The sequence below is a fragment of the Haemorhous mexicanus genome, chromosome 27 (assembly GCF_027477595.1).
Source record: "Haemorhous mexicanus isolate bHaeMex1 chromosome 27, bHaeMex1.pri, whole genome shotgun sequence".
Taxonomy (NCBI): domain Eukaryota; kingdom Metazoa; phylum Chordata; class Aves; order Passeriformes; family Fringillidae; genus Haemorhous; species Haemorhous mexicanus.
In genome coordinates this window covers 3,869,888-3,885,583 of record NC_082367.1, presented here as the reverse complement: position 1 = coordinate 3,885,583, position 15,696 = coordinate 3,869,888, and the positions used below count along the sequence as shown (strand labels likewise).

Sequence of the window (15,696 nt, the reverse complement as noted above, 5' to 3'; positions counted from 1 at the left end):
CAAAGTCAAACCCAAACCAATCACAGCACTCAGCTGTAGCTCCTCTGAGTTATCCCAAGGCACACTTAGGGCAGACAAAAGGGAGGGAAGTGGAAGAAGTGGAATCAGCTCTTCCTTCAGCCCAGGAGAGCCCTGCAGACACCATTCACAGAATCACTGAGGTTGGAAAAGACCTCCAGGATCATCGAGTCCAACCTTTGAGCAGCTTCTGCTGAGGCTGAGCTGCAGCAGAGCCTGGGTGCAGGACCCTCATCCCTACCCTGAGCCATTCCCTCCTTTCCAGCCCACTCCTGGCACTTGCAGCAGCAATGGGGAGGATTTTTGTCCCTGTTAGCACAGCAGCCTCACATCCGTGCCAGGAGGGGAGAGCTGAATCAATACCTGAAAATGAGAAGGCAAAGCTGAGTTAATGTGCCAGACAGGAGCAGAGGGGCAGCCCTGGAAAAGCTGGAGCCAGGAGCTGGATGGGAGCAGGGCAGGGAAGGGGTGGGAACTCAGGTGAGGGTCAGGCCAAGCCCCCAGCTCTGGCACAACGAGAGCAGCAGCATCTCAGCCCATGGCTCAGCTCTCCCCTTGATATTCCAGCTCCCACAGAACCAGTCCCTGGCATGGAATATGTTTCCAGGCAAGGAATTTTTAGGGTGCAATGCAGAGTTTCCAGCAGCAGCTGACAAACCCTGAACTTCTGCAAAGTTGTTGTGGGGGAAATGCAGCCAGAACCCTTCCCTGTATTTCAATTAACAAGCTTTTCAGGCTCAATGGCATTTTTCTACCCTTGGAACAAGGGAAATGTATTTTAAAGGGAAAATTCTACAGGGAAAACAAAATAAAAGCCATAATTATGGCTAGTAGCATGTGCTGAGGAGAAGCCAGGAAACCACCAGGACCCAGCCAATCCTCTAAAGGTGCTCTTCAAACTACCACTTTTTCTAATGCAAAAACGTAGCAATTATAGGTCTCTATAAATTTAATCCCTTGCCATGCCAGAGCATGGAAAACTGCAAGAATTTCCCCTGGAGTCAAGACACAGTTTAAGCTTTAATGATTTTGCTTTGCCCCTGTGCCAGAGCAAGCACATTCTCCTGCTGCACTCTAGTGGCAGAGAAGGAGCAAAATTCTGGGAAAATGCCCAAATTTGGAGCTTGAATGTTTTTACCCAACAAAGCTGGGCTGAATTAGTCCAACTTTCATATCAGTGAAAAACTGATAAAGAATTAAGTGGGTGTTCAGAAATCTTTTTGTAACTTGGTCCTTCAAGAAAAGTCTGATAATGAAGAAGGAAATCTCCAATCCCAAATCCAGGTACACCAATCATTAGACTTGCTGCACTGAATTGAAATAGACACTTCTTAAGACGAAGATAAAGAAAGTTTTGTCTAGGAACTAAAAAAACCAAAACTATTGAAGCAGGAAAAAACCATAATTTTCAGGCCAAGAATTTTATGCAGACCCAAGTGGAAGACTTGAGGAGTTGAAAATCCACACTCCAATAAACACAAAGAGTTGTTTTTGTTGTATTCCAATATTATTGCAGCTGTTCCTAGTGAAGGGCTGAGTTGTGGCTACAAAAAAAAAGGCAGCAATGAAAAAACAGACATAGACAGAAATAAAAAACATTGGGGGGAAAAAACCCCAAGACACGACTGAAATCCTATAAATTAATTCTAACTGCCTCCAAAATTAAAACCATGTTTTATTGTAAAGTTGCACTTCAATTAGTACCATAATTCTTTATAACATACTGTACAATAAAATATTTTACACACAGCACACCAGGCATGTGCTCAAGATGTTACAAAATTTACAGCTCAGACATTTCTCCAACGGTGTCAGCACCTCAGGTATGTGATATCCAGTCCCAGAGGGGTTTAGTTTTAGAGCAGGACCCTGTGGCACCATTATCTGCTCTCCAACACCTTCAGCTTGAGATTAGAAACATCAGGAATGCTGGACACTGGCTCATGTTCCTGTCACACTGTTTAGAATAGTTGTGAGTGACAACTCTTTATAAATTCCCTCGTTCTAGAGCAGCCCTTTTCTTGCTGGCTGCTCAGCAATAGATGGTTTCTCTTAGGTGAGTGCAGATTTCATGAAAACAACAGAATGGATGGTTAAAGACAGCCTCACGTTGGGCAAACCAAAGCAACCCCAGCAACTTCCCCCACCAATGCAAATAAACCCCCCCAAACCTTTTCCTCTCCCACACGTTACTCACACTCTTCCCTCTCCACACACACATCCATCTGCAAGGTTAAGGACATCAACAGTAATAAAAACTTGGAAAGAAACCCTTCTCATATTGCCTCAGAAGAGACTGGAACCTTTTCCACAAAGTAAACATTTCAAAGATAAATTAGAGCTTCTAAAAAGGAGAAGCTTAATAAATGCTCAACGTTAAAGAAAATAAGACACTGGAGGGAGCCACAGCTAAAACTTTGTGCTGCAAGTGTAAACAAGTGTCCTGCCATGGCCAACACTGCTTCATTCTCTCCCAGAGCTGTAGAAATTCCTCCTTTATTGTGCTTTCAGCTACCTGAGGTATTTCCTTCTCACACCAATGGCATTTCCAGGTGGAACTGATACCTCTGCAGCACCTGTGAGGACAGCCCACAGCAGTGGAAGTTTCCTTAATGCTTGGGAAAGATCAAGTCAGCATTTCATTCCAAACCAGGAATGGATTTTGTGCTCCCATTTGCCACAGAGGACTGAGAAAAAACAAAGCACAAAACCACTGCCTGGAAATTACTGGAACTTGTGAATAAGGTGGCACCCATTTGTTTCCTTGCCTGGTGATTTCTGGCAGATTGGCAAAATAAACTGCAGCTGGCAAAGAGGAGACAATCTCTGGCTCCAAACAGGAATATTCAGCTCTCCAAGTACTGGAAAATGCTTCTGCTTTGACTGGTTTCCTCTGAGCTTTCTACCCTGGGCCGCTTTGCTGCTGATGTTACCACTGCAGAAGGGCCTCTCTTCACCTAAGGGCAATCAAATACATTAAAAGATACAACATGTCCATAAAAAAGTTTAAATTCTAAGTTATTAGAGAAATATTTGGCTAGAGAGCACACAGGGAATATTTAAGACAGCAGTGCTCTTAACTGCTTGGCAGATTTCAGTGCCTGTATATTCAAATAATAACTGGCAGCACCTGCTACCCAAATCTTTACCTGAGGTTTTGATTTCTCCTTTGCCTCTTCACTCTTCTCTGGTGAAAGTGTATGGAAGACAAAATTCCTTGAATTTCGAGGGGCATTTGGATTAAGATCTGACATTGCTGCCAGCTTCTGAAGGACAGCTTTAGGTCTGTTCAAGAGTGACCCATTTTTTATCTGAAAGGCAAAGAAAAGCTGCATTAAGCCACTCTCAGGAAACGAGGCAGGTTGCTTAGTAAGTTACTCTTCAGAGAAAATCTACTCTCTACTCACACATTACAACACCACAGATCAGGAGTGCCCAGGGTTCAGGGGCAGCTGACTTGGCTGTCTTGGGAAATGCCATTTTTGAGGACTGGTACCCACCTGGGTGTCACTGGCAGGTCTGAAGGCTTCAAATGGGTTCCTGGGTAACAGAGCTGAGCCTTGTGCCACCACTGCTGGGCTGGCTGGCAGAGACATGGGGGAAAGATCAGTTTGTGAACTCTTTCCCTCTCTTCTTTTCTTGTCACTTCAATACAAATCAAACTCACCTTTCCTCTGCAAGGACTTGGCAGTCACTTTTTTTGCCAGCTTCATGAATTCACTGCCTCCACCAATTTCTTCCTCCTCCTCCTCCTGCTCTTTATTTTTTTCCTTCTGTAGAAGAGAGAAGACAATTGAAAAAAAATTATATTACAAATGGACATTTCATTCAGTATCTTAAGTAATTTCCTTTATGTAAATTAATTTTTATTTACTTTCTACTGTAAGAGGCTATTGCAATTTCTTAGATATTTCATCAGCCTTGTTCTATTAATGAAACCATGACATTCAGCTGAGAAATCTGACCTAATACTGAAGTTTGACTTGAGGAATAAACAATTTCACATCCAGCAATGAGACAGAGACTGAGCAAGCCCTTCTAGCAGCTCACCCTACCTGCTCACGGAGCCACTGCTCTCGCTCAAATCGCTCCTTCCTCCACTTCACTTCTGTCTCATCAAACTCTTCATTCTCCTCCTCGTTATCTGAATCTCTCTGGAACAAGTCCATCTGTGAAGCAAAATCTAGGCAACAAAACAAGACAGTCAGCTCCCAATTTTGAAAATGGAGGCTAGTAAAAAACAACAAAAAAAACCCAAAACCAACCAAACAAACAAGGCAAAAAACTCCCAACCAAACAAACACCCCAGAATCATCCCCCCACCAATTTATTCCTGAAATACTTTATTGAGGACCACAAAGTGCTACTTCACACACACACACAAGCTCTGTTTTCAATCTTTCTCCCCCTCTAGGAACTCTGGATGATGGGTCACCTATGTTTTTCCATCTGAACCTCCTGGTCCTGCCTGGGCCATCGCTGTGCAGGTCCCCATCCAGCAGGTACCTCTCCTGGTACAGGCGGAGCTGGCGTTTGTCATCGTCCAGCATGGCCTTCCTGCCAGCACAGGAGACAGGGACAGGTTAGCCCAGCTTAGCCAGGGCCTCACACCCCCAAAGATCTACTGAGAGTGGCACTGACATGTGGAATTTCTGTATTTGCTTTCCTAATTCTGCATCGTTTGGGAGCTCCTCGTCGATCATCTCTTCTTCATACTCGTTCAGGTCTTCACCATCATACTCATCCTCACTTCCCACATCACTCCCTGACAGCTCTGCCTCCTCTTCCATGAAATCTTGCAGTTTTCTAGGGAAAAAAGTCAAAAGAGTTCAGTTTGGGAGCAAAACATCCATCACACAAACCTTCTGAAAGCAAGATTTATCTTCTGACATAAAATGGACACGTTTCCTAAGGATGCATCCTAATTTCTCATGTAATTTTTGGAAACACCAAGCCTTCTTGCACATTTACACACATAGCCTGGCATCAGGTACCACCCCAAACCATTGTCATCCACCAGATTCCAAAGATGATGGCAAAAACTGTCAACTCTGGGTTTTTCTTGCTAGAACAAATAAGATCTTAAGACATGAGGAATGAAAACAATATTCTTGTATCCTTTTTTTTTTGGTAAAAAGAAAAAGTTGTACTGCTTTTATTGTGGCTTTTTGATTTCCATATATAATGGAAATCATCTATAAGCCACAAGTGACACAGTTAAATTCATGTAACATGATAGCTCCAAAGTAAAAAACCAGACCATATAAACATCTGCTAGAGGGGGAATAATTCCAAACTTAACTTTTAGTGCTATTAATATTCTATACTCTCTGGTCATTAAGATTTTAAAAAATAATTACAGTTTTTTCTTTGAGCCTGGTCTATATCTCAGCAGTTCTTCTTCATCATCACTCAGTTCTGCTTCTTCAGCAGCACTATCTTCACCTTTTTCTTCCTGTCAAAGAGAAAGTTTCCAGAAATAAGGAATTTCTGAGAGTGGATTGCTTTGTAACAATGGATTTGTCTGTTCTTCAGTTAACAAGACACTAAAACATCAGGCATAGTTCAGAGGATTTGCCTTTTTCACTGTGCCATTATATTAAAGAGATCTTTAACATAATCCAAAAAAATGTTTCAGTAGCTTGTTAGGGAAGTTGTGGTACTTTGCATTGGTGGATATATTAAAAAACTAGAAAGAGAAATGGAATTATCCATTTTATCCAGCAGCTGCCTGACCCCATCAGTTCACACCTCTTCACTTGCACAGGCCTCATCATCTGTTAAAAGCTGAAAACCACCAAGTTCTTCTTGTTCCTCCTCTTCTTCCTCTTCCCTAGGGAAAACATAAATGGGAGAAAGGCATTTTCATTTTACCTCCAGTAAATCAAGGCAAAATTTCAACACCCACCTCAGCTGCTATCAAGCAATTCCCTGGGAGTGCTCAGAGCCCCAATCTGCCAGCAGCATTTAGCTATAAATGCCTCAAATCCCCATCTGAGTTGATGTTTTAAGACTTCAGGTCTTCACTTGCAGAAACCATGGGACAAGCACTAATTTTTCCAAGTTTTTTCCTCCTCTCAAATTCCTCTTGAATCCCCTTAACATCCCCACTTATTAAGCCTCAATATCCTTTTGTCAGGCAGCCATAGACTTTCTAATTTAGTCAATAAAAAACTCCAAGCATCCAACTTTTACATTTGGTTATGGCAGCTTGGCAACAGCCCAGAACAGACTCCAGAAAGTCCCACTTTTAATCATCTTTTCTCAGTTTAATGAAAGTTCTTCACTGTCTCTTTCACTATCAGTGTAAGATAAAGGATTTCCCTTCACAGTAGCTGTGGGAAACAGTTTATGCTGCCAATTAGAGGGTAATTGCTGAGCAATTTGCAATATTCCTCCCCTTCACCTCCAAAACAAAGCATACTTTCACTGACAGCAAATTGATGTTAAACCAAGAAAACACTTCTAAGAGTGAAACAAGACAGTTACCAGAATTAACTTCTGTAAGTTTGAGGAGAGCAATGCTGACCTGTCTGTGGGAAAGGAGCCTGAGCAGAGCTCCAGAGCCTCTGCCATTGGATCTTCTATGTCACTGTCTTTTTCTGCCTTGGAAGACACTGAAGAAGCCCATGTTGGAGAACCTGCTACAGAAGGAAATAATATACACCTTATTTCTGCTCCTTAAGTGGGAGAGAACACCCCAGAAATAAAACTGCATATGCTCCCAACAGAGACAAAACTCCACATGTGGCATCAGTGCCCAGACTTGAAGTCACCTCAGCTAAAAATTTCTAAATCAAGTAACCAACAAAGCTGAAAAGAGAATTCAGGACATACTCTGAGACACGAATTTCCCTGAACAAAGATTGAGCAGTTCCTCCATGTTCTGCTTTTTGGTGCTGCTGGTGTTTGGCACGTGCTCAGCTTGGCTGCTGAACTGTCCAGAGCACAGGTCCAGTAACTCATCCATGTTGGCATCCATGGCATTCTCATCCATGCTAGCCAGTGGCAGCTGATGCTTTGAGGACTGGTATTTGTTCCTGTGTTGTCCAACATTCAGGAACCTGAAAGAAAAGTTGTAGTTAAGAAATCTTGCTGGTTTGCACATGCTATTTCTGTGAAACACCATCTTTTACACCCATCACTCACCCATCAGCATCAAGCAGCTGGCTTTGAGTGTCATCTTCCAGGGAAAACTGAAACCTTGACTCCCCAGCCCCTGGAAATAAACTCTTGGGCTCAGGAGAGGCATTATAGAGGTCCTGGGAATCTTCTATGGGAAGAGAAGGCTCAGAGGTCTTTCCTGAGCTCTAGTCAAGAGAATACAAAAATATAGAAGTTGTTTAGCATGCTTAATTTTTAATTAAGGGGCACTGGAACAGACTTCCCAGAGAAGCTGTGGCTGTCCCAACCCTGAAAGTGTTCCTGGCCAGGCTGGATGGGGCTTGGAGCAGCCTGGGACAGGGGAAGGTGACCCTGCCCATGGCAGGGGATGAGTTGAGATGAGCTTTGAGGTTCCTTCCAACCCAAACCATGCAGGAGTCAAATCATGTCCATGCTGCTCCACCACACCACAGGAGTTCACTGACATCAGATGTTGTGTAGCCCATGTAAGCATTCTTAAAACCATATTTATGATGCACATATTTTAGATATAAAAGCCAGATTATGGCATCATTTCTTTAATGCTTTAGAATATAAGTTTTATAATGTTATTTTTGTCCATTCCAATGGGGACACAAACCCAAGGGGCAGTTTGCTCTTTTGAAATCTTACAGATACCAAAGCATTTGTCTGGGTTGATTCTTTTGACCATCAGGATAAAATACATTTATTTACATCCCACTGTGTTAGTATAAGACACGACCAGGACTGAGAATCTCACCTTGGAAGCAGAGCTGATAAAACTTGTTTTGAAGAAACCTGGGGAGGGTGACCTGAACCCCCCTGCTGCAGGGAAGAAGCTCCCTCCCCTCGAGGCCTGCTTGTTACAGGGCTGGTAGGATGGGATCATGGAGCCAATGAACTCAAAGCTGCTGTTGTGGCTGTTCTCCTTTGGCAGTGCTGGTAGAGAAAATGAATCATCATCCTCTGGAAAGAAAAAAATATAATGCTTAACTTTTTGTGTGTGTGTGAATCCAGCAAAACCTCAATATAATATTTTGCAACACTGACACCTTGCTAAAAATTCATTTTGTGGTCATGTTGGATTTCCTTCTTCTCACAGGAAGCATATTTCATGTTTTTACTTATCTTATTGACTTCTGACATTTCATATTTCTCCCAGTATTATTTTGAACAGTATTTTTCCCTCTAGTTTTTTGAAGCCCACCAATCTAAACTTTTAAAATCATTCTGTATAACTATATACTGGTGATGAAATAACAGAAATACTGAATAGCAATCTTAAATAGAAACTTACAAATATGCTAAGTTAAAAAAAAAAAAAACAAACAACCAAACAATTATCTAGGGCAATAATTCTACTTTACCTAACTTAGTAGGTCCTTTGTCTACAGTTTCTTCCATTTCTAGTTTTTCATCAGGAAGAGAATATCTGCAATTCATAAAAGGTATTTGCTAATAAATTTAGGATTTAAATTTATTTAATTGCAAATTGCAAAAAAAAAAAAAAAAACAAGAGAACACAAATATACTTATAAAAGGCACTTTATATTAAAAAAATCTACACATGCTGATCAAATTTAAAATTTCTTAGTCACCACTTTATGGCTTGGATTATTTACCCCATTTTTGAGGAGCTGTCCTTGAAAAGCATCAATGTAGACTCTGTTGAAGGATGTTTTAGAACAGAATCACAATGTTCAGATTTCTCCAGCTTTTCTCCATCAATTGATTCATTGTCAGTCTCTTTATCACCATCTTCAGTGTGTTTCTCTTCTGTATCTTCATTATCTTCCTCTGCTTCATCAAGGAGAAATTCTGAATTCTAAAAAACATCCCCAAACACAGCACAGATAATGATTATTGTCATGGCAAACCCTACCCCAGGTGAGGCAGGTGAGCTGTTTGGCCCTGCCAGCAATGAGCCAAGGATTTATAAAAAGGGAAAGGGGCATCAAATCCTTTTAAACATTTCTATTTGGTTTTATAGTGGTTAGACAAATAAAGAAAATACTGATGAATTCAAGGTTAGACAATCCAAACCCTGAATATGCCAAGTACAGAATTTTTTAGCTTCTAGGAAGAATTCTTAGCAATTCCCCAATCAGTAGTGTACAAAAGTCCCATTCCACTGGGGCGAGGAAGCAGAACAGAGATGCTGATGAGGTTATGGAAAAATGCTGCATACAGACCTCGTGATCACCTTCTTCTTCTTCTTCCTCCTCCTCCTCAGACTCATCTGTCATCTCTTCCTCCTCCTCCTCCTCCTCTTCCTCCAGCATCTCCTCATTGTCCAGCTTGAACAGCGCGTGTCGCTTCTGCCGCTCCTCGGTCCTGCGGAGCTTCATGGCCTCCTGGAGCTTGGCCTTCAGGGCCTGCAGCTTTTCACCTGCACAGGAAAAGATTCAGGGAAGGGTTTGGGTTGTAAGAGATGTTAAAGGTCACCCCTTTCCACCACTGCCATGGGCAGGGCCACCCTCTACCAGACCAGGTTGCTCCAAGCCCTGTCCAGCCTGGGCTCGACACTTCCAGGGATGGGGCAGCCCCAGCTTCTCATGGAAGCAGGAAAAATCTAAGGAATTAATCACAAAGATCTGACTGAGGCTGTCCTACACAGGCCACTGCTATTTCAGTGGTCTACCAAGAATTTTTTCAGGGCTATCCATTAGGGAGAAAATACCCAGTAATCTTACAGAAGAAGATCCCTTTACCTTTTGTAGGGCAGCACTGAGAAACACAGCATGAGAAGAAAATAAAAGTGTTTTCCAATTCAACCCCTGTCTTTTCTTCTCCCCCACCAACCTGGCTTTTTGTGGATTGTTTCCTCCAGGCTCTCTGCAGCCAAAACTGCTGGCACCACATCTGCTCTCAGCTCCTCTTTCCCATCAGAAGTTGTTTCCTTACGGATAATGTTCATATTTATGGCCCGTTCCCCTTTGGATTTTGATGTCTGGAGAGTGTGCTTCAAGAAACGTGCTTTCAGGGCTTCTAGTTCTTGAAATACATATTAATTAAATCAATGGGATAGCATGTAAAAGCACTGATTGTTAGAAGAGTAGGTCTTGAGCATTTCTTGCCCCCAAAGTTTAGTTTAAAGCTCAGTTTAAAAAAGAATAGTATAAAAGCTAATAGTAAATACTGAATACTAAAATATTTGCAAAACCATTCTATTCAACTAATAATAAACCACCACAGAATATTTATGCTGCAGCTTGTATTTAACTGATATTAGCTAATATTAAATTATCTTACCATTGACTACCATTTGTCCACAAGACCTCAATTCACTTCCAGCCCAGCCTCCCATCCACCAGGCAATTCTAAATTTCTGTTAACACATCTCAAAGAATCCACACTAGTAAGTGAATGTGTCTGACTGTTCTATCACCTGAATATTTCTGAGTTTTCCAGCTAAGCTCAGATCAACACTGCTTAGGACTACAACTGGTGATACCTTTATTTGAATCAGCTTCATCGAGGTTTATGAAGGATTCATTGTCAGAGCAGATTCTGGGCTGGATGGACAGGTCTATTCCCAGTTCACGAAGTTTATCCAGCTTGGATTTCCTCACTTTTTCAGGCTGTGCCACCAGCCCAGGCCCCACTTGTTGAGTGCTTGTTTCACCTTGTACATCTGGTGTTGTTTCTCCTCTTTCCATAAGGGCATCTCCAGATGCTGGAGGAATTTCACTCTCCTTTTGCTCATCACAGTCAGTGCTCAGGCAGACAGAGAGCTGCTGTTCCTTTGTGTTTTCATCAGTTATAGTCTCTGTAACTGCATGAGAATCCTCCCTGTCCTGCCTGGGCTGCTCAGCACAGTCCTCTGGCAAGTTCTCCCCTTCAGCAGCAAGAGGCTCAGTCACAGAAGCATCAACATCTCTGGCCAGGTTCATTTCTGGCTCAGCAGCTGCTGACTGATCACCTTCCACTGGCCCATCTTTGCAATCCTTGCTCAAGCTCCCAATGGCTGCAGATTCTTCATTTAGGGGCAGCTGGTATTTAGAGGACCTAAAAGTGGCAGAAAGAAACATACCACCCGTGGTTAGTGTGAAAAGGAGAAAGGCTGAGGACAAACTGAAAGGAATAAACCATTTCCTAAGTATTCTGGAAATGTGTCATTAATGTGTAGGAAGAGATGAAGGACAGAAATCTGGAAAACATTGTGAGAAATTAAGGAAGTGTAAAAGCTTTGTACTGGTTACAGTATCAGAATATGAAATTCCTGAGGGATTTTGTGACTACTGTAGCTTCAGTATTTTACTACACATTACTCAGAGAAGAAACAGTCCAAGTAAAATATTGGGGTTCAGCCTAAATCCCATTAAAGTAACTCTGCACCAGCAAGTTCCTTCATCTGAGTTACTCCTGGCCCTGATCACTTCAACATTATGACTCTGTCAGGAGAACAGCATTGCCTGATGTTAGCAATGACATTCTCCTAATTTCCTATTTTTATGGATTTAAAGTCTGGTTATCCTCCAAATAAAAGCTAGAGATGCTTAAAGTTTATGAAAAAATTAGATGAGGAAGGTTTAAGTCCTTACTTCAGCAGGGCCATGGCATTTCCTTGACATGCTGGTCGAGGTCTGCTCTTGAAGAAGTCATGAACACTTTTGGCCTCAGGCACGTGATATGGGAGAGACACAGATGATTCTGCCAGAGAAAAACAGCGAGAGAAGATTTAAAACCTCATCTGAGCCCTTTATTTGATAACAAGTATCTTTATTTTCATTAGTTACAAAAATACCTTTAACAGCTCCTTCAATAATGGTCTTGCACCCTTCAACCCTCAGTAAGTCCCATGAGGTCAAAGAAGGCTCTGACCTTCTGGGTAAACTCCTCCAATTTCTCCTCTGAATTTCTGAACATTTCACACCCATTTACATATAAAGAACTGAAGTTTTACCTCTCAGAAGACGTTGGGTCTCACTGTGTAGCTGTTTAATGGCTTCTTTACTCAACCGTGCTGCTTTCCGCTCCTTAGGGGGAGAAAAGAAAGGCTGCTGAAGTCAGGGAACAAAACATGGGGCTCTTTCTCTATTTCTTAAATAGCTTATTTTTCCCTTTCAAACAGCCAGGAGTCAGAATAAAGCATCCAGTTAAAAAAGAAACAAAACCACACTGTGCACACAAAACCATTTTAGTCACGACAAACAATCCAGAGCTTTAAAAAGATGAAGACTTCACCTTCCTTTTTGGCTCCTTTAATACAGGCTCCTCATTCTCCTCATCAAATACATGTTTGTAGCCTTCACTGTCAGGAAAACGTTCTTTGTTCTATGGGGCATGAGAAGAAATTAAATTATTTTTGTAAGAAGAAATTCAATGATTTCTATCAATACACTGGCACTACCAAGGGCAAACACATCACAAATGACTGTACAGAGCTACCACTGGTCAGCAAAGCCAGCAAGTGGCTCCTAAACCAGCCCAGACCCCACACAAGGGCAGATTCCCAAGCTCCTACTCCAGAATTATCTTTTTAACCTGCCAGGACAACATCCCTCCATCTTTAAAAACAAATCCAGAAGGCCCTCCTCTCTTCTGCCACAGCACAACTCCACTGAGGTCAAAGAGAGTTTTAGAGTCTGTTCAGGTACAAATTCCTGCTAAATCCAGTAACCATGGAATGATTTGGGTTGCAAAAGACCTTAAAGTTAATCCCATTCCAACCCCTTCAAATATCCCAGGCTGCTCCAAGCCCTGTCCAGCCTGGCCTTGGACACTTCCAGGGATCCAGGGGCAGCCACAGCTGCTCTGGGCACCCTGTGCCAGAGCCTGCCCACCCCACAGGGAAGAATTCCTTCCCAATATCCTACCTAAACCTATTTTCTATCAGTTTCAAAGAGAGTACATTTACAATAATTTTTGTATCACAGCCAACTGTTACCTTGTATTGTTTTATTTTGTTTTTCACAGCTGCTCGTATGGATTCTAGGGACTCTTCATCCTCTAGGGGTTGATCATCCTCCTCTTCCAAGCCATTATCAAAGAGGTCCTTGTCATCCAGAAGACATCCACTGTCATTGAAGGGAAACCTCTCACCACCATCCACCTGCTTCCAGAAGAATAAATTATTTGTGTGATTCCTTTCAGAAGGTCCCTTTGGTTCTTTGACATTAATTTAAAATGGCATTCAATCATCAAGTGTTAGGTTTTGTAATTCCTTAAGCTGCAAATTTAATGGAATTTAATTGAAATGAACGTGCAGATTTTGTATGTTGTGGATCCCAAACCTGCTCAGGAATGTGGACACAACACTGAAGCTTTGCAACAGAATAACCACAAGCAATAATAAATTTAACTTAGTTGAGAAATTATCTGAGGTTTTGTGCCAAAACACCCACCTCTGCCACAGGCCTCTTTTCTTTCCTCAGCTGTTTAATTGACTCCATTATTTTCTCCTTCTCCTTTCTCCTTCTGGATTTTGCTCCAGCTTCTTTTGCTGGCTCCTCTTCAACGCTGCGTTTATGTTTATGCTTTCTGTACTTTTTCCCAGATTTTAGGGGTCTCTCCTCTCCCAGCTCACCCTCAGGCAAGGCAGAGCTCCTGCCTGTCTCCAGGTTTTCAATCTGCACTGGGTCCCCAGTGTCACTGTCATCACTGTCCAGCAGAGCTGGGAGGATCCGATGGGATTTCTTCTTTTCAGCAGCAATGTTCTCCTTTTCCACCTCATTTTCCTTGTCTCCACCCAAAGCATCTTCCTGCACAGGTGAGCCTCCATCCTCCTCCTCTTCACTCTCACTGTCCTCAAGCACCTTCTGGTTTTTTGCTTTTTTACGCACAAAAATTTCTTCTTCTGAATCTGGCAAAATCCATGAAAATAAAAAAGTGCAACAAATTAATTAACAAACAACCAAATTTTCAGCCATTAAATCTGACACATGTCACCATCCACAGCAAATGAGCTTCTCGTGGAAGCATGAAAAATCTTTCATGCTTCAACTCGACTCTCCAAAATCCACCTCTCCCCAGAAAACAGCATTTAATTAACTCAAATTGATGTTAAAGGCTTTTAACCTCTGAAAAAAAGGCAAAGCTGAAAACCTTTCACTTGAATTAATAATAAAAATCACACTACATAGATTAAACAAAACAGAAAAAGTGAGTAAGTAATTAGTTATAAGTAAAAAAAGAATAAGTAATTAAACACATCACATTCAGTCTTTTTCTTTCTGTAGCTTATAAAACACTCTTCAGAAATTTAAAGATCCCTGCCCACATTCTGAGCAACAACAAGAATTTGGATTCCTATACGCCAAGCAGTGAATCTCCTAAAAGGTATTTATGAAACAAAAAATGTAGTGTTGGAAAAAACCAATTCATGGGAATGTTACAGACCTCTGTCCTCGAAGGATGCTGTGCTCTTGCCAAGGGGCCCTGGGGATGCTGTCTCACAGCTGCCCTGGCCACTGTCAGAGTCGCTGTCCAGGGGCTTCTGCAAGTCTGGGTTCAAATCCTCCAGGGGAAGCTACAAAGCAAAATGTGATTTTTCTTAATGGGGTAAATATTTCTTAATGGGGTAACATATTCTTTATGTAGTCCTGACTGCTGGCATCCAAATTCATTCCAAAATCTTGGCTAAGCCCTCACACACAATGAAATCCACATGCAGTCGCCTTATATTCTAACTATCAATGTGGCTGTTTACAGATTTAGCAGTATTTTTAATTATTATTGATATTTACCATATTTATCAATACAAATGGCTATCCACCGGTAGGGTAGTATATGTGCGAGTTTGCACAGCAAAAGCACAGCATTGGCATTGACTGATGTGATCGTATTCAGACCAGACGACTTTTACTCGTTATTTTATTCTTTAATAATTTTATTCAGAGCCGGCACCGCGGGCCCAGCAGCCCTCCCGGCATGCACCGCGCCAACGGCGACCGGCTGAGCGCGGCCTTCCCAGCGTGCCTCGCGGCCGGCAGGGCGGGCACGGGGGATGCTGGGAGCTGTAGTTTGCCAGGAAGGGCGAGCCCAGTGAAGGCGCGGGACCGCCCGCGATCAAGGGCAGCGAGCGGCGGTGGCCGGTGGCTACTGGCTCCGCCACCGGCACTGCTACCTAAACGGGCGCCGCACCGGAACGGTTACTGGAACCGCCACCTCCCTCGCTGTCCCTCCCGGGCCTTCCACCTCGTCACATCCCGAGGAACCCCAAGGCCTCGGGCAGTCGTGAGCCGCCTCCGCCGTCAGCAGCCAGTCGGCCATGCTGAATAGAGGGGAGCGGCAGGACTCACCTCACCGGAACCCTCCGTTGTTACCGGTGCCGCCGCCATGGCCCGCCCGCGCTCCCGCCGCCCGGGGACCGCTTCGAGCCTTCGCGCGCTGCTCTGGCCCCGCCCCAGCCCGGGATCACCCAATGGCTGCTCAGAAGAGCGCCGCGAGCCCCGCCCCTGACCGCCTTGCTGGGCGGGGGTTCCTTGAAGCCACGCCCCTTCTGCGTAGACCAATCGCTGCTCTCGCTCTCAGGCCGCCCGCGCGCACGATTGCGCCGCCTGGCGGTGGGGGCGGTCCGCGCGCCCGGGCTGAGGCGGGACCGTGAGGGGA

At 43.3% G+C, this 15,696-nt stretch overlaps 1 protein-coding gene across 4 annotated transcripts; it reads right to left on the bottom strand.

Annotated features, from left to right (window-relative positions):
* Positions 1 to 1,675: 1,675 nt before the first annotated feature.
* On the bottom strand, positions 1,676 to 15,479 carry CLSPN (claspin). 4 transcript variants are annotated; one of them, XM_059868466.1, is made up of 25 exons: positions 15,387 to 15,479; positions 14,485 to 14,614; positions 13,491 to 13,948; positions 13,034 to 13,201; positions 12,331 to 12,420; positions 12,050 to 12,122; positions 11,688 to 11,796; positions 10,598 to 11,151; positions 9,946 to 10,137; positions 9,336 to 9,532; positions 8,766 to 8,968; positions 8,511 to 8,575; positions 7,904 to 8,109; positions 7,168 to 7,328; positions 6,856 to 7,082; positions 6,548 to 6,662; positions 5,770 to 5,851; positions 5,379 to 5,473; positions 4,660 to 4,824; positions 4,454 to 4,575; positions 4,074 to 4,201; positions 3,686 to 3,791; positions 3,519 to 3,601; positions 3,168 to 3,329; positions 1,676 to 2,975 (listed from the first exon to the last, which is right to left on the bottom strand). In XM_059868466.1, the coding sequence occupies exons 1-25, from the start codon at positions 15,423 to 15,425 to the stop codon at positions 2,865 to 2,867; spliced, it is 4,041 nt and encodes a 1,346-aa protein (XP_059724449.1). In that variant the 5' UTR covers positions 15,426 to 15,479; the 3' UTR covers positions 1,676 to 2,864. The 4 variants fall into 4 exon arrangements, with proteins under 4 accessions (XP_059724449.1, XP_059724450.1, XP_059724451.1 ...); XM_059868467.1 differs by having other exon boundaries at positions 6,548 to 6,659; XM_059868468.1 differs by having other exon boundaries at positions 13,034 to 13,198.
* Between the last annotated feature and the right edge of the window lie 217 nt (positions 15,480 to 15,696).

Excerpts from the sequence above, each read along its gene's own strand:
- CLSPN (XM_059868466.1), bottom strand. The coding sequence starts at position 15,425 with ATGGCGGCGGCACCGGTAACAACGGAGGGTTCCGGTGAG. Across the intron at positions 14,615-15,386 it reads CAACGGAGGGTTCCGGTGAG|CTTCCCCTGGAGGATTTGAA; the intron begins GTGAGTCCTGCC and ends TTTGCTTTGTAG. Across the intron at positions 12,421-13,033 it reads ACAAAATAAAACAATACAAG|AACAAAGAACGTTTTCCTGA; the intron begins GTAACAGTTGGC and ends CATGCCCCATAG.